The sequence below is a fragment of the Euprymna scolopes genome, chromosome 1 (genome assembly GCF_053919585.1).
Source record: "Euprymna scolopes isolate OS-2025 chromosome 1, ASM5391958v1, whole genome shotgun sequence".
NCBI lineage: Eukaryota > Metazoa > Mollusca > Cephalopoda > Sepiida > Sepiolidae > Euprymna > Euprymna scolopes.
The window spans coordinates 156,213,786-156,235,137 of NC_136482.1; the positions used below are offsets into that span (position 1 = coordinate 156,213,786).

The 21,352-nt window shown below is 35.6% G+C and overlaps 1 protein-coding gene and 1 pseudogene across 3 annotated transcripts in view; one reads left to right on the forward strand and one right to left on the reverse strand.

Annotated features, from left to right (window-relative positions):
* LOC145276825 (uncharacterized) overlaps positions 1-21,352 on the forward strand; it is a 173,387-nt gene that overhangs the window by 142,039 nt on the left and 9,996 nt on the right. For all 3 annotated transcript variants that reach the window (XM_080128187.1, XM_080128197.1, XM_080128178.1), the window contains exons 2-4: positions 7,535-8,140; positions 11,901-12,060; positions 20,407-20,495. In XM_080128187.1, coding sequence (XP_079984313.1) covers positions 7,630-8,140; positions 11,901-12,060; positions 20,407-20,495 — 760 coding nt within the window. In that variant the 5' untranslated portion in view covers positions 7,535-7,629. The remainder of the gene's footprint in view (positions 1-7,534; positions 8,141-11,900; positions 12,061-20,406; positions 20,496-21,352) is intronic.
* LOC145284946 (U6 spliceosomal RNA) lies at positions 16,490-16,564 on the reverse strand (annotated as a pseudogene).

Here is a 21,352-nt window from a genome sequence, read left to right on the forward strand (position 1 = left end):
ATTTTTTTTTGTTTTTTTGCTTTTTTTTGCACAGCATACACCTCCAAACACCCGAGCAAGGGGTCAAAGTTCAACGATTTGACCTTTGAGAATTCTACCAAACTCCTCCGCCAATTGTGGGTCTAAACACTTGAAATTTTAGATATAGGTTCCTTGGACATGGATATAACTTAATAACTTGATTTGAGTCCAAAACAATAAATGTTAAGGGGACATAATAGGGGTCAAAGTTTATAAAATTGACCGCTTTTTCTTTTTCTTTTTTTTTTTCTCAACATACACCTCCAAACACCCGGGCAACGCCGGGCTGAAATGCTAGTATATATATATTTTGAACATCAAAAAAGAAAACGACATTATTTTTGCACCAAGCTAATAAAAGGAAGACACAATATTCCCTCAGTTTAACATTTTAACCTCGACACAAAGTGGTTTTTTATTTTTTTGCTGATTTATTTTGTATTTTACAATTTATCATATTTTTTTTCATAAAACTTAACGCTTTTAGAAAAAGATATAACATCCATCACTTTTCAAACAATTATTTAATATTGCTTGAGGTGTTGGTTGATTGTTTTATCTTTTGTAATAGATACCCTTTGAGAAATAAATTCTTTCAGGTCCTTAATATTGTTCAAAAGTTATTCGTGATGTAAATTTATATGCATACAGTCGGATACTTCGGACAGATTCTATTCAACCAATAATTGGAGGCTTGACCAAAACTACCACTCTGATTTAGCGTGTATCTGACCATAGTGCAATAATAAGGTATCACAGCTCTTCACTGCGGCTAAACTAGCACTCATCCCAAGCAAGGAATCGAACTGAAACCCATCTAGTTGATAGTCAGTAGTTCCATCTCCAAGCCACGGAATCGACACTCGTAAATCATATCTCCAGTGTATTTATTTAAATATCGAACACTTTTAAATGTGCTCCTATTGTTAATTTGCAAATATCTTCAGATTACGCTAAGTAGCGAGCGATATAAATGTTGAGTTGAAGCTACTCGGGTTGGAATTATATATAACCACACTGATGATTGTTAGTGAATATGAAATATATATGTTTGTGCATAGTAAATATTTTTATATATAAAATAATTATGAAATAATTATAAAAATTCCCTTCGGGTCGAGCATTCTGAGAGAAATGTGAAATTTTTTTAATTAAGAAATGTGCAAAGATTATCTTCCCCACCCCGTTATGGGGATCGAACACTTTCTATTGCATGCATATATATATATATATATATATATATATATATATATATATATATATATATCGAGTATTTTTAAGAAAGTACATATATATATACTTTCTTAAAAATACTCGATATATATATATATATATATATATATATATATATATATATATAAGCTTTTTTTAAAAATACTCGAGAAATACAATGAATAACCTTGTAATAAATATTATATTAATCACAATCAACCTTTGCCAATCAAACAATCTCATTTCGTGAAAAGTGATAAGGTACGTATGAACATGAAATGTCTAATCTTATTATTATAACGATTTATATAAAAGTGTCCTAGTTATCATTGCTGTGAACAAGTTATTTCATTTCTCCTTTTTTTTTTAAACAAAAAAAAAAGAACAATCAAAATACGAAACATGGATTTTGCCATGTGAATAATAATTGTATTCACGTTTAGATGTGGTGATCAAAAAATCACGTTTTTAAGGTGGCAATACACTTGCAAAATAATAGTAGACATGTGTGAAATCGTGAACAAACTTGCCAGCATCCCTGGAAGATATGCGCAAAAAAATGTAAGCGTCCATATTGGCAGAATGTGTTTCCATAAAGAAAAAGTCCATCAACCACAACACCTCTTACTTGCTTCACTTTATAAAGGGCAGCCGAAAGCGGCTTTTGTACTCATCTATACTCTTATATTTTTTTTGTATATTGATATTCATATTAAAAACTTTTTTTCCATTAGTATTAATTTGTTTCCCCACGAAAGCAAAATGTGACACAAGGTCGTTTTTAATGTGGGGTTAAACCAACTTAACTTCCCGAAAAAAAAGACAAAAGGGCACTCTGGCAGGGACCCCAAAATAAGAATTATCTTAGTATAGAAGATTTGCCCTCCATTGACTGAGACAAATCACTTTAAGAGCAGCATCGGAACAGGTACTACACTTTGATCCTGTTTATATAGTTTACTCCGGTTTTAAAGTTACAATCAATTTTTTAACAATTAAAAATAAAATTTTACGAACAAAAACAAACTTAGGCACAAGGCCCTACAAGAAGTTTGGGAGAAGGGGAAGGTGCAGGGTCTTTGTAACTACGGTAATTTGGAACTTTGGAAGACTGGCAACATTTACCACAATACCACATTCACTCTATGGGGTTAAACCTATTTACTCATTTCCAAGCGTTTAAATAAAAATATACACATTTGAGATTTTTTGTGGGTATGTGTGTGTGCATTTTTTTTTTTGTGTGTGGATGTGTGCGCTTATCTCGAAGGCCAAGAACAACAGAAAAAAAGCAAGCCTTTTTTCTATTTATTTAAAAAGAAAATACAACTTTCTTATATATACGTCGTGGGATTGCATTCATCTCTCTCTCTCAGTACAGATCAATAATTCTCCTGTACGTTATAAGTAGAGCTATGACAAGAGACTATTCTTTTCATTATTTTGACTCTGTATGCAGTATATATCAGTCAATATCTTATATGTTTTATATAGACTGAAGTGGTTCTAGATTGATTAACTGTGTTTACCTGTGTCGGATATATACCCGAGAGTTAAAACAATGATAAGACTATTCTCTTGTCATATCCCTAGTCATAAGTAAGTTGCTGGAATCTGTTAAATAGAGACGTTGTCAACCACCTCAGCAAAAATAACCGCCTAAGTGATATGCAATATAATTTCTGTCCTGCTAGATCTACAGTAGATGTGCTAATTGTTATATCTCATAGGATTAGCTAATCTCTCGATGAAAGCTTTCTTTCTATGGCAATTGCTCTTGACATATCAAAGACCTTTGATAGGGTACGGCATAATGGTCTACTTAACAAGATATCCAGCTACAGTATAGCTGGAAATGTCTTCTCAATTATTAAATCATTTGTCTCTGATAGGTTCATAAGTGTAGTGGTTGATGGGCAGAAATCAGAAATTTACAGTATTAATGCTCGAGTCTCGCAGGGCTCCATCCTGAGCCCAACTCTTTTCTTGATCTACATCAGTGATCTTCCAAATCACATCCTAAGATCATTCGTAGATATTTATGGCAACACATCAAAGACCGTAAATGATCAAGTTTTCTCTTATTCTCTCTCCTCTGATCTTGAGCACGTGATACAATGGGGAAAGAGGTGGCTGGTTACTTTTAATGCATCTAAAACCAAGCTTTTATCTTTCCATCATCAACGGTCTGATCCCCATCTGGCATCAATTGAAATTAATGGCTTTCGTTTTCGATCTGAAATGGAACACGTACATCAAATCTGTTGTCAAGGCCGCTGGAAAAATTGTGGGATCCTTCTACCGCTCCGTTACTAATCTCACTGCTGATGCAATTCTCTATCTATATAAGAGCCAAGGATGGCGTACTATTGCCACATCTGGGCAGGAGCTGCTAAAAAAGACCTTATCCTGCTTTGACAGAGTTCTAAATAGACTTTGTAGCCTAGTGGGGGATGCCCTTTTCTCTTCTCTGCAACCTCTTTCCCACAGAAGAGACGTTGCGAGCCTGTCTCTGCTCTACTGTTATTTTCAAGTGCTCGTTTGAGCTCCAATCTATGGTTCCTCCTCGCCAAACTTTCACGAACAACACTCGTCTATCTGAAACTATTATCAATAATTTCCTCCACTTTTTATCTGTGCCTAAAGCTAAATGTAAAGTTCATGAATAAAGCTTCTTCCTTAGAACTGCACGCTTGTGGAACTCTCTTCTGTTTGCCTGCTTTCCAGCTGACTACAATTTGGTCGTCTTCAAGTCCAACGTAAACAAATTCTTGTTGAGCTGCCCCCTTAAGTAATCTAATTTACCTAATTTCCACCACGAACGATTACTACAATATTATCCCATTGACAGCTGCACACTAATTAACCATTATCCTCGAGTGGCTTCTGAGCCTTGATAAGTTGTGAATCATATGTAAAAAATATCTAGCTAATTTGCATATTCTTTAAATATTCATTTTAATTAATTCCGTTTTTAGTTTTTTTCGGCTTTCTTATGTGGATGATAATTTTCAGTTAACTATTACGAGTAATTATATTCATGTATATATTCTACATGATTTATACATGCGTAATATTTGTGTAAAGGTTCATAGTAATCACAAACCTCTTTTTATATATATTTATGTATGCATATATATTTTTGTTTAAAAAATTATGTATGCATATATATTTTTGTTAAAAAAACTTTGCCTACCAAACTCTTCTGTCAGTTTTTGGTCTACAGATATGAAACTTAATATATAGAGTATTCGAACCATGCGAAACTTTATATTTGGGTTTTAGCCGGGGGGGGGGGGATCGGTGCAAATGTGTGAAAATTAAAGAAATGGAATTTGCCATTTGAAGATGCATGTATAACGTAACAGATATTGGTTATTGTTTTAATTTTTAGCCTTGTAGCAAAACATGTCTTTATAGCTCAGGCATTAACGTCAAAGGAAAAAGTAAATGGTAATCTAAACGTTTTGGTTTCGATTCTCGGTTGTGGCGCCCGACTCATTTTTTTTTTTTTTTTTTTTTTTTTTTTTTTTTTTTACTTTTTAAATAATTACTATATATTGGGTCCAATATAATATGATAATGAATTCGAAATCTGCAGTAATTAAAATATCATATTTAAGCGTATTATACGATCGGGTAATGCCGAGCGGTCTGCTAGTTACTTAGAAAAGGGAGCATATTGAATTATGACAGACATAATGGTTTTATCAAACGAAACCTTATTGCTTGAGACAGAAGGAAACGTACATTCAAGTCACCGAAACAAGGAAGGAACAAAATCCAAAGTGTCATCGAATATGATGAGCAGCTTTTATTACTATGTACTCACTACTAGTTCTTACACAGGTTACCATCAGAGATTATTCACTGCTATAACCGGTGTTTTCTTTTACAAACGGGTCACCACATATCAAGGCCTGAAGGCCACTTGAGGATAAGGGTTAACGTATGCATTGTAATCATTGGGACAGTTGTGTAATAATCGTTTATAGAAGTAATTTGGTATAATTAGATCATTTATGAGAACGGCTCAACAAGAACTTGTTTACGTTGGACTTGAAGATAATGATTTTGTAGTCAGCTGGAAAGCAGACCCGCGGAACAAACAGGCGGGCAGTTCTAGGGAAGAAGCTTAGTTCATAGAATCCATGTTTAGGTTTACGCAACGATAGAGAGTGGGGGAATTTATTGATAATGATTTTGGCTAGACGAGTGTTTTTTGTTTTTTTGTGAATGATTGGCGAGGAGGTATACATTGGAGCTCAGTCGAACATTTGCCATGAAAATAGCAATAGAGCAGGGATAGGCTAGTAACATCTCTTCTGTGGGAAAGAGGCTGAAGAGAAGAAAAAAGGGCATAGCCTACTAGATTACGAAGTCTGTTTTAAACTCAAAGCGCTTCGAGCCTCTCCCGCTCAGATGTGGCAACAGTATTCAATCCTAGGAAGTTTCTCCATATTTTCAGTACGCTCCGCCGTTTTTTTGTTTTTTTTTAACCTTTGAAAATAACTTATTATTATCACAACAGCAGTTTGCTATTGATTTTTTTCAGTGACAGCAATCATTATTCTTCACTGGGATTTGAGTGGCAAAGGAAACCTGATTAGAGCTTTCCTTTCTCGATTTCTTCCATTCTATTTGACTCTTCACTGCTATTTTTATGGTATCAGCCGAGGGTGATGCCTTTTTTATTTTATATTCATTTTTTTTATTTATTTATTAACGTTTTATTGCTTTAATTTATTATTATTACCCACTTGGAGTTTTCACACAAGCCATCATCAAAGATTTCTCTCTGTCAACAACCTGTGGTCTTCCTTGAAGTGTAGGTAACAACAAGTCTCCTCAGATTTTCAGTAATCCTCACCTCTTTTGCTAATCTTTCCAAATGAATTTGTATGATTGCAATAGCCATTTACCATTTATTTATCGCTGCCAACGTCCGATGGTCTTCACTGAAATATGGGTGGTAATAAGCCTCCATAAGCTCCCAGTCCTCTGTGCACATCCAGTGAAGGTGTATTTAATGCTTTCCATCCTCCTTAAGTGACCCTTCACGTCTATTTGGCGTAATGTCAATTAATGCCAGCACTACAAATTTCTTTTTCATTTAAATTTTTAAGGGGGGGGATTAACTTTCAATAATACGGTTTCAATTTTCTTGGTTCCTCTATCTATGTGTCCGGTTAGAGTTTTTAGTTCATGTGTGTTGGTTCTGCATTCAAGGGATTTTCCCTTAATATTTTAACCGTTTTCATTATTGTTATCCGTTGTAGCTTCTCAGCAATCCATCCGATTCCAATCTCTACTAATCTTTTTGTCGAAAATTTTCGCTATTGTGTCTAGTGCTCCTACTATATTGGTTAGTTTCATCATTTATCTTTCGTTGTGTTTGTGGTACAATATCTTCACGAAATATAATTGGCCGATGGTTTCGTGATCACCACATATTTCGACTGATCTTTCTCTGTTTCCTTCTACGCCCACGTTGCTTTAAAATCAGTAGAAAGAAGAGATGAGTACGATCCAGTTGACGAAGGTTAAACTTTTTGCTGGAGGAAAGAAAAATTGCCAAGCAAACAAAAGAAAATCTCAGAAAGTGCTTGTTATAAACAATAACAACGTTTATTAACACAATCTTCAACAAACATCACGGAATGGGATAGGATCGTGGTTGACTGGTGGGATAAAGTTTTCTTAGAAAATCTTAACTGCAATTAGGCAGCGTTAATGATGAAGAACAGAGTGGCAACGGAATTGGTTCGTTTTTTTTGCCGCTTAATGAACCAAATCACAAAGTTATTAGGTTTTAGACATACCCCATATATCGAGGGATTCGCACTTATTTTTTTTATTAAGCTTTTAATCAATATTTTTTATATAACCACTGATATTAGTGTATACACGTAATAATACATTTTATAAATAATAAGAGGCTAATATTTAGACTTGCAGTACAATATTAGAGAAAAGATTTAGTTATCTTTGTTGTTGTTGTTGTTGTTGTTGTTGTTGTTGTTGTTGTTATCATCATCAGTAATTTTAAATCTATCGGAATTATTTTAGAGTTTTAAGTATTTCATTTTAGACTTTAAAACTCCTCCACATGCTTTGTAATTAATTTGTTTAACAAATATATAATTCTACACGTATATTGTATTTCATATGCTGTATAGTTGAACCGTATAGACTTTATATACGAGCTATTTTTCTGCTAACCATCTATATTGAACGTGTGTTCTTGTATGCACGCAAATTTTTTTTTCTAATTTATTCTAAACTTTACATAAACTTTTAGGTCCGCCGCCAAATCCTCCTGAATTTTTTCTGGGTTATCCAGTATGTAAAACTGGCTTCACCGCATTGTTTGACTGTGAGTTCAAACCGAATGTTATGGTCAAATATTGTTACAAAAAGAATGAGGATTCGCCGTCTGACGTAAGCACGACACCGCAACAGACTACCACGCCTGAATCGACAACCACACCTGAACCAACAACTACACCTGAACCTACGACAACACCTGAACCTACGACAACACCTGAACCTACGACAACACCTGAACCTACCACTACGCCTGAACCTACTACCACGCCTGAACCTACTACCACGCCTGAACCTACTACCACGCCTGAACCAACAACTACTCCCGAACCTACTACAACTCCTGAGCCTACCACTACGTCTGAACCTACTACAACACCTGAACCGACAACAACGCCTGAACCCACAACAACGCCTGAACCCACAACAACGCCCGAACCCACAACAACGCCTGAACCCACAACAACGCCTGAACCCACAACAACGCCTGACCTTACTACTACACCTGAACTCACAACCACACCAGAACTCACAACAACACCCACAACTGTTAAACCCACTACAACGCCGAAGCCGGAATGTAAGTCCATTGATTTAAGTTTTTAATCTTCACGTCTAGAGCTATACATGTAAATAATCGCACATAAAATAAAATGTCAGTTTTTATTGTTTTCTCATTGTCACGGTACATTGACATTTTTATGGGATATTTAATGCTCCAAACTAATACATATTGCATATAATTACTTATGTTTCATTCAAAAAAAAAAAAATTTTTAACACGATTTGGAGTAAATTAATAGGTACTAGCAGGGAGACTCGACGTTGTACGGGATTGAATGAGGATTAACAAATTTTCCACCCTTCCACACTTTTATTGTCAATGAAATCGGTGAAATCACCTATGTTTTTAATCAAATCGATTGATTACCGGAACCTCCCGCAGTGTACGAGGAGGAAGCTTCATATGCCTCCCCACAATGACTTAGCCCACAATACATTGCAGTATAGATTATCTCCTGTTGGTTTTATGAAATTATCTGTTGGTTGGTTGGTTGGTTGGTTGGTTGGTTAGTTGTTTTTGTTTTACGGTATACCAACCCTTTTCGGGTTATTTAATGCCGAATCCAAAGATTTTGAAGAAAAATTTTTAATAGAATATATTTGTTGTTTTCAAGTCGGTTTCTATTTAACCCATAGTTGGAACCCTGGCAGGTACTACCACTCCGGGTCAGAGTGGACCTGGGAGCAATGGTAATTAAAAGGTGGCTCCACACTCCCCAAAGCCCGCAAGCTGGGGCCTCACCACTGGATATAGTTTAAGGTCATATCCAGGACCCCGATTGAGGGACTTTTACCCTCTGCAGGGGGGCAGTCGGTGTATTCTAATGCCCCACCGACAGGGCCGAAATTATCTGTAAATAATGGCTTCAGTTAAAGTTTAAAATGCAAATGTCAAGTATCATAGTCCAGCCATATTCTAAACAGAGAGAGATATTTTGAACGCGCCCCAGTCTTATCAAAGAACCAACTGTTGATTTTATAAAATTATTTTTACAGAATTACTTGAATTAAAAGTTAAACATACAAAAGTCAAATGCCATGGTCCAATTGTGCCCTAAAAAGAAACATTCATCTCGAACGCGCCCCTGTCTTATAAAAGAACCTAGTATTGATTTTATAGGCTGGGTATCTCTGGTTGTGCGGTGATAAATTTCTCAAATGCGCTGTGGTGTTAAGCTATACAAAAGTGTTAACTTTGGTCATAATCGGGTTTTTTTTCTTTAATCGGATTTTTTCGATTATCGATTTTTTCGGTACTAAACCGGACGCATTCCGATACAAACCCTCTGTAAGAACACTTCCAGAAACATCAAGTACCTTCGTGTGAAGTTTTTTTTTTTCGTTTTTAAATCGGTCCAGCTGTTTCCGAGTCCATAGGGAACGAACTCAAACACACACAGAAAAAGTTCCTTTTATCTATTAGTAGAGATAAAGATATTTAGTCAGTTAAAATTAAAACGTCAAAAGATATCTTTTAATTTGCGTTTTCTAAGTGTTTTATAGGAATTAAAAACTCGATGTCGAGGATTTTGAAAAGTATAAAATGAAATACTGAAAACTCTAAAAGAATTATGATAGACTTAAAATTACTAAACATTTAATTTATCTATAATATAAATCTCACATGTCTGTTTATGTGTATGTATGTATGTTTGTATATTTGCCTAAAACTTTCGACACGAGATCGGTATCGTTTTAAAGATCGATCCTTCGGACAACAAACAAATATCGAAAAATGGCCTAAAAACATTAATTTCTTGACCTTCAACTGGGCACTTTTCTACAAGGAAAGATGGCTTCTTTCGCCGATATTTTCGAAAGCCATCCTCTCTTTTTGATTGACTAGTCTTAATTTAAACCTTGCCGACTTTCCTTCCTTCGCGGTACGGGTTCGAGCCTGCCTGCCTACTACCACTTTTTTTTTTTGCTCAACCCACACCTCCAAACACCCGGGCAATGCCGGGCACCCATGCTAGTACTCAACTAAATGTTTTTCTTTAATATTGTACTACATTTCCAAATATTAGCCTCTTATTATTTATAAAACTACCAGACCGCTCGACATTGCCCGGTTGTAAAATACGCTTAAATATGATATTTTGATTAATGCAGATTTTGTATTTATTATTAACGTATATTGGAGCCAATATATAGTAATGATTTAGAAAGGTAAAAAAAAAAAAAATGACTCGTGCGCCACCACCAAAAATCGAAGCCAAAAGTATTTACTTTTATTTTGACGTTAATGCCTAAGCTATGAAGTCATATTTGCTGCAAGGCTAAAAATAAAACATAAACCAATAGCTATTACGTTACGCATGCATATTCGTAATGCCATCATTCGACCCTCACCTGGAAAATTCCATTTCTTTGTCACACTTTTGCATCGATTTTCTCCAGCTAAAACCCAAATATAAAGTTTCGCATAGGTTCGAATATCCTATATATTAAGTTTCATGTCTGTAGACCAAAAATTGAACGAGGAGTTTGGTAGGCAAAATTTTTAAAAAGAAATATATATATACATATACACATATATATACATATATATACATATATATACATATACACATATATATACATATATATACATATATATATACATATACATATATATACATATATACATATATATACATATATATATACGCATACATAAATATATATAGAAAGAGGTTTGTGTTTACTATAATCTTTTTATGCAAATATTACGCAAGTATAAATCACGTAGAATATCTTCATGAATATAATTGCACGTAATAGTTAACTAAAGATGATCATCCCATAAGAAAACCGAAAAAAATCTATTAGGGAATTAATTAAAATGAATTTTTAAAACAATATGCAAATTAGCAAGATCTTTTGTTGATGAATTCAATTCCACGCCCCATATATAGCATAGTTGTAATTTATTTTGAAATAAATAGAATAAAGGGTTCTTAATAAGAATATCAATGCATACAAACAAAAGACAAATTTACATTAATATAAATACAGTCGATATTTACGTTATACTGACTTCAATACTATTTACAAAAATTCTTCTAAATAAATAAAACGGAAATGAAGTCATAAGAGCAGCTTCGTAATGAATTTTTAGAAGACGTCTACTAGATTTAAGATAAAGAATCCTTTGCCGGCGTATAATAATGCAGGTACAAATGCTTCTGGGCAACGCCGGGCCCGAGACATCTAGTATTATCTAATATATAAAAGGCTATATATCTGTCTGTCTGTATCCATATTTTCAAACTCTATCTCTCCCGTTACTAAAAGTCGCAAAGCGGCGCTAGGGGCACTAGATGATTGGATTTTTTTTACGGAACGTTCTCTTATGGTTCTTTTAAATAGTTTTTTAGGAGGTCAAAAATGGGCCAAAATTTAAAAAAAAATTGTTATATATTTTGCACATTCATCTTAGTTTATTTTGAATTTTTAAATTTTTAATCAGTTCATACGCCTGTCATGTTTGTACAGTGGTAACGTCACCAGCTTTGAATGCTACAGTTTAGCTTTCCGTGTCGATTCTAGCGGATGGCACCTAAATACGTTTTTCTTTTACTTTAGTGATTGCGACCTTATAATAAATATATACGAAATCTGGAAAAAATAAAATATCATATTTAAGCGTATTTTACGACCGAGACAAGCCTGGAGCCCCCACCCCAACCCCACTAGTAAAATAAAACTGTTTTCGTCTACAAATGTGTGTTCTCTACGCAATGGCGTCCGAAGATCTTTTCAAATTCTTGTATTCTTTTCATCGTGCTTTGCAGCATGCGGCATGTATCCGGTTGGCGGCAAATTGTGGAACGGTATCATTAATTCAGACTGTCAACCATGGCTTGTCTCCTTACAAATTGGGCCAACGTTGATGTGCAACGCTGTGTTAGTCAATGAAGATACGATTCTCACTGATTCTACATGTATTACAAAGTAAGTTCTTATTCCTTTCATTTTTATTGTTACAAGATTTTCCGTAGATGGTTATAATACGAGGGGCGTGCAATAAGTAATACACCTGACCTACTTCCCATAGAAGTAGAGCAACGAAACTTGGCACAGTTATTAGTCTTTCTCTACATAGGATCCACCCAGAGTTATGCATTTCTCCCATCTTTTGATGCAGCTCTGGAGACCGTTTTTGTAGAACACCACGACGTGACTTCAGAAATCAAGGTGCGTCATCTGGGAAACGCTTTCTTTTCAAAAACAACTTCATGACTGGGAAGGGGTGAAAGTCAGAGGATGCACGGTCAGGAGAGTAGGGAGGATGGGGAAGGATTTCATAAACACACGCCCGTGCTTCTGATCTGGCGACATGCGAGTTGTGGACCAGAGCGTTGTCCTGCAGGAGGAGGGTACCTTTGCTGATCTTGCCCCGCCTCTTGATTTTGATAGCTTCCCTTAATTACATAAAAAGTAAAGAATAATAGGCTCCTGTAATTGTGGTACCCTTTGCCAGGAAATCTGTCATCACTACTCTGTCCTGGTCCCAGAAGATTGTGAGCATAACCTTGCCTGCACCCTTGCCTTCTTTGGAGGTAGTGAGTCCAAGTGCTTCCACTGCGTTGATTAACCCAGGTTTCATCCTGTGTAATCAGTCTTTTGAAAAACTTTGATTCATCTTCTTGACACATCTCCAAATTCATCCTCGAGCACTCGACGCGTTCTCGCTTCTGGAATGATGTGAGCAACCTGAGAATCCATCTGGCAGACACCTTATGCATATGCAAATGGTCATGAATGATAGTTTCCACAGACCTTGTACTAATCTTGACATCTTGGGCTATTTGGCGAATAGTAATGCGCTGATCTTCCAAAATGGCAGCCTCAACTTGACGGACAGATGCCCCATCAATGACAGAGGGTGGGGGGTGATCAGGTCTGGAAGCTTATTCCACAGACTTCCGGCCATGTTTGAATTCATGATGCCAGCGTTTTACAAGGTCATATGATGGGGCATTATCACCAAAAGTCTCCTGTGGTGTGCGTCCTTTCAAATACAAAACCCGGATCACTGCTCGACATTCAACAGGCTCGATTTCACACCTGACTCAGTTCAAACACCTGTCAAAACAGAAACCTCAATTAGTTTAGAGCTGTAATTTGTCACATAACCCGTAGAGATATGCACATGTAAAATTTCAGCTAGATCAGACAACTGGAAGTGGGTCAGGAGCATTACTTATTGCACACCCCTCGTGATAATAATAATAATAATAATAATAATAATAATAATAATAATAATAATTCTGATTTCGTTTATTAACGTCTCCCTGAAAAGAGATGGGATTCATTTCCAGAGCATTTTCCTCAATCCCGGCACCAAACCAGGAACTTCAATAATCAAGGGGTTTTCTTAGGATATGTGTGGTACCTACGATAGCAGAAGTCTGAAGGCCGCCTGAAACATCGGGAATTCGTAGTTTTTTTCAATTGTCCTTCCCGACGACTTGATACTACACCTAGCGTACCAACTACAACCTGGGTTATTTGTGTTTTAACCCGTGTATACGCCTTATCTCCAATGCTAACGGAGCATAATTGCTCCGCTTCTCGTCCTCCTTCTCTCTTACATTCTTGTCCCAGGGTACGAGAAGTCTACAATTTACCACTTTTTTTGAGACACTATTAATGACGACCAAATCCGGACGATTATATTCCAATTGCATGACACTTTAGTCTCACCATACCTCTACATTACCATCTTCACTTGTTATCACTTCATCAGGCACCTCCTCGAACCACTTTTCAGCACACTTCACCCCAACCTTCTTACAAATCCTCCAGTATATCCGGATCCCCATGTCTTTTATGGTACTCTCTCTGAGCCAATCCGTTACATCCTACTAACTCTGAAATCTTTACATATATCCGGCATTCTGCAGCACATCCTCTCCTGAAACCACTTTTTTTTAACATTCGCATAACTAATGCCTGCTCTTGTGCTGCACAAGCAAAAGCTTCAGTACCTTTAGCCAGATACTCAGGTCTAAGCCATTGCCATGATCTTTCATCAGACACATCTGCTACATTCTGGATGAACTTTCCGCGCATTTTCTTCCCAATAATGATCTATATATTATTGTCCGTATTCGCTTCGGTCGTTATCATGCTGTGCACCCCTAAAAAGGAAAGTGGAATATTCCAAATAAAATATTCTCTAAAACAACAAGAAATTGGTGTCGCTTTTAAGGCAAAGCTAATAAAAATGATTTGTTCTCTTTGGCCTTCGGGTTAAGATCAAAGGGTAGTATCGGTTCTTCAGATGCTACATTTCAATTTTTGTAATAATAATAATAATAATAATAATAATAATAATAATAATAATAATAATAATAATAATAATTTACGGGTTGTTGGAAGACGAAGAAAAGATGTTGATAGCCTATGTTCATTATGATCCGCTATCAACAGCCAGACACAAAATGTGAATAATAATAATAACAATAATAAATAGGATCTGATGATGATTATTATGATAATGGATGCCTTCGTTACAAAAGTGAATTATACAAGTAGAGGTTAGCGAATGAAAGGCAGATCTGCCGTTTATATGAAACTTAAGGTAACGTTGTTTGGGCAGTTTTGATTTCGGAAAATGAATGTGTTAATAAAAAAAAGAAAAAAAAAGGAATTCTTCATTGCCGTTTAAAAAGAGATTCGACAAAAATCGAAACAAATTTTGATCCATACAGTGAGCTGTTTGGAAACCGACGCTAATAAACTTGATTCCATGAAGCAAAGGTTTCTTGTGCTTTAGTAGGGATATAAGTGCAAGTGACATTAATAAAAACAATCGACGAAGTGTCGTTTTAGTTCAAGCCTTTACTGATTTCAAACCTACTGTAGAAAATTATTAAATGATCAACGACGTAATTATATGAAGTAATTCCGGATTTCCAATGTTAGGTTAGTAATTTAGAAGCCATTGTTACTGGTATTGCATATGGATATTTTAAGTATCCACTTTTTTTCCGCTATTTGGACATAAAATTAATTACAGTTTAAGAAACTAAGATATTTTCATGTACTTTTTAAGTGATGAAGATGTAAATATGGGAAATGATCACTGAATCAGATTTTTAAAATATCGTCTAATCTTAAAATCGATATTTTTGTTCTAATTCAACTCTAAACTTACCACAATCAGGAATAATAAATCTATGACTAAGATCAAAACGTCCCTTATGTAATTACACGTTGGAGCCCCCGTATAAGACAATGTAATAAATATAATGTTGCACCTACTGTTATATTGTAATTCAATTAAGTAGAACAAAATAACCATTTAATATTATTATAAACATATGTAATTGTATATAATACTTGTATTGATCAGACTAATGTTCTCATCTTGAGTGTTATTTGTGCAACGTTTCGGATTTTCACAAATACGAAACAATAACCATAAAATAGAGACTAACTCAAAGAATACGAATATACCTACGGCCAATCCAACCGAAACGTTGCACAAATAACACTCAATATGAGAACAATAGTCCGAGCAATACAAGTAATATAAACAATCAGCCCTCATCTAAAATATTCAGAACTTCAATATGAAATTGTCTATGGTTCCATTTTAAATTCAATGGAAAAAAGGTCTACGGAAAAAATGGAATCAGATATTCCCACTTTGGGTCACGTGAAGATTGCCAACAGAATTTTTGTTGATCAGTCATGAAATAGCATTTTTGTAGGCCTGTTATGCTTTACTTTACAATATTTCCGTCAGTCTGTCAAGCTGATGTTTGTAATAGCATTTTCTATTGATCTGTCAAGCTGATGTTAAAAATAGCATTTTCACCGGTCTGTCGAACTGCTTGAAATAACAGTTTCATTGGTCAAGTTGAAATATTTGCATTGTGGTCATAAAAAACATATTCGATGAATAAGTTTAAGCGTAAGAATAAATGTGTTCATAATTTTTTAAAGTTTGTATAATTCTTTACATAAATATTTTTTAAATATAGTGTGTAAGATAAAGAAAAAGAGGATCTCCAATACATTTTGGTTCCGGTGTTAATTGAAAAGGTAATGCTTTTGATCTGTCTGTCCGACGATAACTTTTGCAAAAGAGTTTGCGTTATCGCGACAGCCGCTTACCATTGATTTCTCGTTGGCAGCGACCATTGGTCTTTACAGGAATTTGGTTGGCAATAAGCCTCTCTAAGGTCTAAGTCCTCTTTGCATTCAACCAGCGGAGGTCTGGCTAGTGTTTTCTTTCCCCGGTCTTTCCATCCTACTGACACCTACACACACGCGCGCGCACACAGAAAAGGAAGTGCAGGTTCCCTGACATTTATACAGTCTCAGTTTTTATGCTTCCATGTGATGTTTCTTTCTGTTTTACATCTGTAAAAATATGGAACGCTTCACGAATTTGCATGTTATCCTTGCGTAGGGGCCATGCTAATCTTTTCAGTATCGTTGTTGTTGTTGTTGTTGTTGTTATTATTATTATTATTATTATTATTATTATTATTATTATTATTGTTGTTGTTATTGTTATTGTTGTTGTTGTTGTTGTTGTCATGATTATTATTATTGTTATAGAATAATAATAATAATAATAATAATAATAATAATAATAATAATAATAATAATAATAATAATAATAATACCGCTATTCCGTTAGTATGTTGTTCCATCCGTATTCTGACTGTCTAAAATAGATTTATTACTTTTTCACGAAACTAAACTAGCCAGATTTGGTGGCAGGGGGCAGATAAAATTCCCTAAAATTGCATTTTGTTTTTTTTTGCAACTCTAAATTGCCTTCATTAGAGTGTTTTTTTCTAAAATCCAATAAAAATTAGAATGAATATGTTTTTATATGAAACATATCCTTTTCATCACACGAAAAAATTTGGGTTACAAGAACTAAAAAAAAAAAAATGATATTCAATAAAATTACGAAAAATGCATTTTTTCACAGATTTTAAAACTGCATTCATTACTTCTGAAGAGGATTGGTCGACATTCACTGATGCCTGGTATCACGGCCGTGGCGTGAGCATAGATAACTATCTCCCAACACTTAAAAAAATAAAAATAAAAGGTGTCAGTAATTAGTAATATGAAGACTAGTTTCAACATTTAATATAGAAATTTAATGGAGGAAACATCATTTTTATTGTATTGTTTATATGCGTGTGCGGTGTCGACACGCGAGAGAAAAATTAATCATTAAATGATTGACGAGATGTTCATAGTTCTTGGAAATAAGTTTTAGATTTTTAGAATCATGTATAGTCGCAAGGACTTTATATATATTTCTTTCGTAATGATATATATATATATATATATATATATATATATATATATATATATATATATATATATATATATACAGGGTGGGCCAAAATAAGGGTCCTATCTTTAAATTTGAATAACTTCCACAAAATAAAAGTTAAACTCACCAAACTTTATGTGTGTGTAGACTGACCCTTCCGAGATTTTTTTGAAATAAACAAAACAAATTTTGGCCGAAAAACACTTCTTAAAACTTACATGAATTTATGAATTTTTAAAAATAGGACCCTTATTTTAGCCCACCCTGTATTTCTTAAAGAGAGTCATATAGAATTTGAGTAAAAACTGCGCACAAAAAAGGAAAAGATAAAACCTCCTTCTACTGAGTTAATCATTTTTTTGTAGATAAGATATTTCTTTTTTGAATTAAAAATTTGTTATATTAGTTAGATCCAGTAGTGTGATAATTTATTTATTTATTTATTTTTTTTTAATTTTCACCCCAAACAAAGCAAATTGCCACTTTGGTGTAGGGGGCTACTATCAGGGGCAACAACTACTGGGGTACTATGTAGGGATTTGGGCAGCAAGATGTCGGTTCACGTTACACTTGAACTTCTGCACGTCAGTACTGTTGGGGAAGCAGGGACCTAGAATGGAATTCCAGAGTCTAGCGGTTCTGGGGAAGAAACTATTGGAGTAAAAAGATCTTTTACGTCTAGGGATCTCTACAGTGTGGGGGTGGGATTTAGCAGCCTGTCGGGTTTGTCGAGGGTGCTCATGTCGTGGGGGCACAAGTGATTGCAGTTCGTCAGAGCATTTATCACTAAAATACTTGTAGATGGACAGAGGCTGAAGCTTAGATGCTAGTTCAGGGCCTATCAGGTTTGCGACTCTCTTTTGAACCTTATCAAGGAGCGAGAGACTAGTAGCAGATACTCTGATCCCCATCTGGCATCAATTGTGATGGATGGCTCTCGTCTGGGTAAGGTCCCGTGTTTTGACAAGCTTCTGGGTTTGACCTTTACTCCTGATCTGAAATGGAACACGTACATCAAGTCTGTTGCCAAGATCACTGGAAAGATGGTGGGACCCTTCTACCGCCCCAGAAGATATCTCACTACTGATGCAATTCTCTCTATATATAAAAGCCAAGTACGTCCAAGGATGGAATACTGTTGCCATATATGGGCAGGAGCTGCTAAAAACAGCCTATCCTGCCTTGACAGAGTACAAAATAGACTGTGGCTTAGTGGGGGATGCCCTTTTCTCTACCCTGCAACCTCTCTCCCACAGAAGAGACGTTGCGAGCATATCCTTGTTTTATCCTTATTTTATCGTTATTTCCATGGCAGGTGCTCGTCTGAACTCCAATCTCTGGTCCCCCCTCGCCAATCTTTCACGAAAAACACCCGTCTAGCTGAATCCACTGTGAAAAATTTCCCCCACTCTATATCTGTGCCTAAATCAAAACACGGATTCCATGAACAACGCTTCTTTCTTAGAACTGCACGCCTGTGGAACTCTGTTCCGTCTGCCTGCTTCCCACCGGACTACAACTTGGATGTCTCCAAGTCCAATGTTAACAAATTCCTAATGAACCGCTCCCTTAAGTAAACATTTCATCAAATCTCCGCACTAACGTAATGTACTTGCAATAACCCTTTCCCTGAGTGGCTTCCGGGCCTTGATAAGTGGTGATCACTATGAAAAAAAAAAAAAGATGCACCAGCCCAGATGTGACAGCAATACTCCATACATGGGCGAATGGTGACCTTATAGAGGTACAGGATACTTTCGGGTGTTAGTAGTTTTCTAGCACGGTAGAGAGAGCCCACCTTTCTTGCAACGGCCCTGGCAATGCATTCAATGTACATTCAATTGTTACAACTCATGTTTCCTGTGAACGTTAGGCCAAGGAGTTTGAAAGATGTACTCTCAGATAAAGAGTCGTTGGCCATTGCTATAGGTGGTAGAGAGGGTTTCTTGTAATTATTGAATGAAACTAGTTTAGTCTTGGCAGCATTGAACGCGACCAACCACTTTTGTCTCCATTCCACCACAGATTGGAGGTCTTTCTCTAGTGTTTCTGCCATTTCTTTAGAAATGTGTTCATTCGTCTTCCTGTCGTGCCTGCCATAGAATGTAGTGCCATCAGCATATATACCCTTCTCAGAGGCAATTTTGTCGGGTAGGTCATTTATGAATATCAGGAACAATAGAGGTCCAAGGATAGAACCCTGAGGCACCCACGCATTTATATCATATTGTTTAGATGTACGACCGTCGAGGACAACCTGGATTTTTCTCTTATCTAAGAAGGATTTAATTATGTTAAGTATTCTACCAGTGATACTGCTCCATAAATGTGAGCGAGTCAATTGTCTAAGTAGTTATTCTGCTTGGCTCGAAAAAACGAGTAATGCTGAGCGCCAAAAACATATTTTTCCTTTTGTGTTTGGGCCATGTTGCTTACTTGGGGCCAAAAGGCCAGAGCGGTTTGCTACCAGCCAGCAGGGAGAAAAGAAGCCAAGAGGAAAAGACGCTCGAAGTCATGTTGGTGATTTTTCGTCGGCGAGACGGAGTCGTTCAGCGAGTTGCTTACTCGTGGTACCACATCCTGAACTGCAGTGTGTTTTTATACGCCTTTGGGTGGCTACAGCGAAGCTATCAGAAAAATTTAAGAAGTGTGTTTTTCTTCGAGCTTTGATTGGACGGAAAGTGGATACTCTGTCACGTGGTATGCTTTGTCTTACGTCCGTATGAAAAGACAAAATTTTACTTTACAGAATTTGCGTGGGTGTATACGGCAAATCTGCGCGTAACTGAAATGTTATTTATTTAGTTATTTTTATGTCTCCGGTGTATTGCTACACTTCTTTCAATTTAATCCAAAAAAACTGTAATTAATAGGCGTTTAATTGCTTGAAGTAGAAATAATAGCTAAGGGAAGTAACTCGTACTTTACCTATTTAAATTGTCACAACTATCAAACTGAAATAATTTTGTTTCGTATCAAAGGAGAATACTGTCAGGAAAGTTGACGCCCGTGATTGGAGGAGTTCCACGTGACCCACTTACATCTGAAAATACCATTTTCCCATTGTTCGGTAAGTAAGATTTACTTTATTATTGCCGAGACAATGCAGGTGTTAATTAGTTTGAAATAATTTTATATTTGGCTTTTGACAAATGCTGAAAATGAAAATGAAAAGTAAAACAAAAAACGATTTTAAACCATTGTCAATAAGTTATTTCACTTAAGATTTCTTTCAGATGGATAATGTCGAATGGAATAAACGTATGAAAATCGGTATATTTCTAATTCTATTGTTACTCTTGTCACTACTGAACAAGGCCCAAAAGCCGCCCGAGGATGAGAGATAATGAAATTGTCATTTCGTGATGAACAATAGTTTGAGCAGATTGAAAACAATGAATGAAATTGTCAGAATTTTAGGCGCTTCTACAGAATTAGGACGAGATTTTCGTATTCCTTGTATTTGTAATATGATTATATCCAAAAATTATTAAAATCGATAAGGTAGAAAATGATTTATTAATTAAAATAAAAAAATAGAATTTGATAAAAACGATCGTAAAACGCAGGAGAGTTCAACAGAAGGTAATTTTTCACCTGCTAACACGATTAAAGTTGTTTTTTGTTTAATAATTCAGTAATATTCAATTTCGACTGCATAAATTAGAAGCTACCATTGTAACTTATTAGAATTGACAAAAAATCAGTTGAAACCATTGTTTTTGTTTCTGAAAACTCCATTTATCGACTACAAAATCTCGTCCCAATAATGTAGAAGCACCAAATTTTATTATTTAGGCGGAAGACATAACAAGAGTTTGTTTACATTAGACTTGAGACTGACCATGTTATAGTTTACTGGGAAGCAACCCCGTGGTATTATATTCAACACATAGGAGGTTCTTGGTAGTAATTGTTGTTCATCTA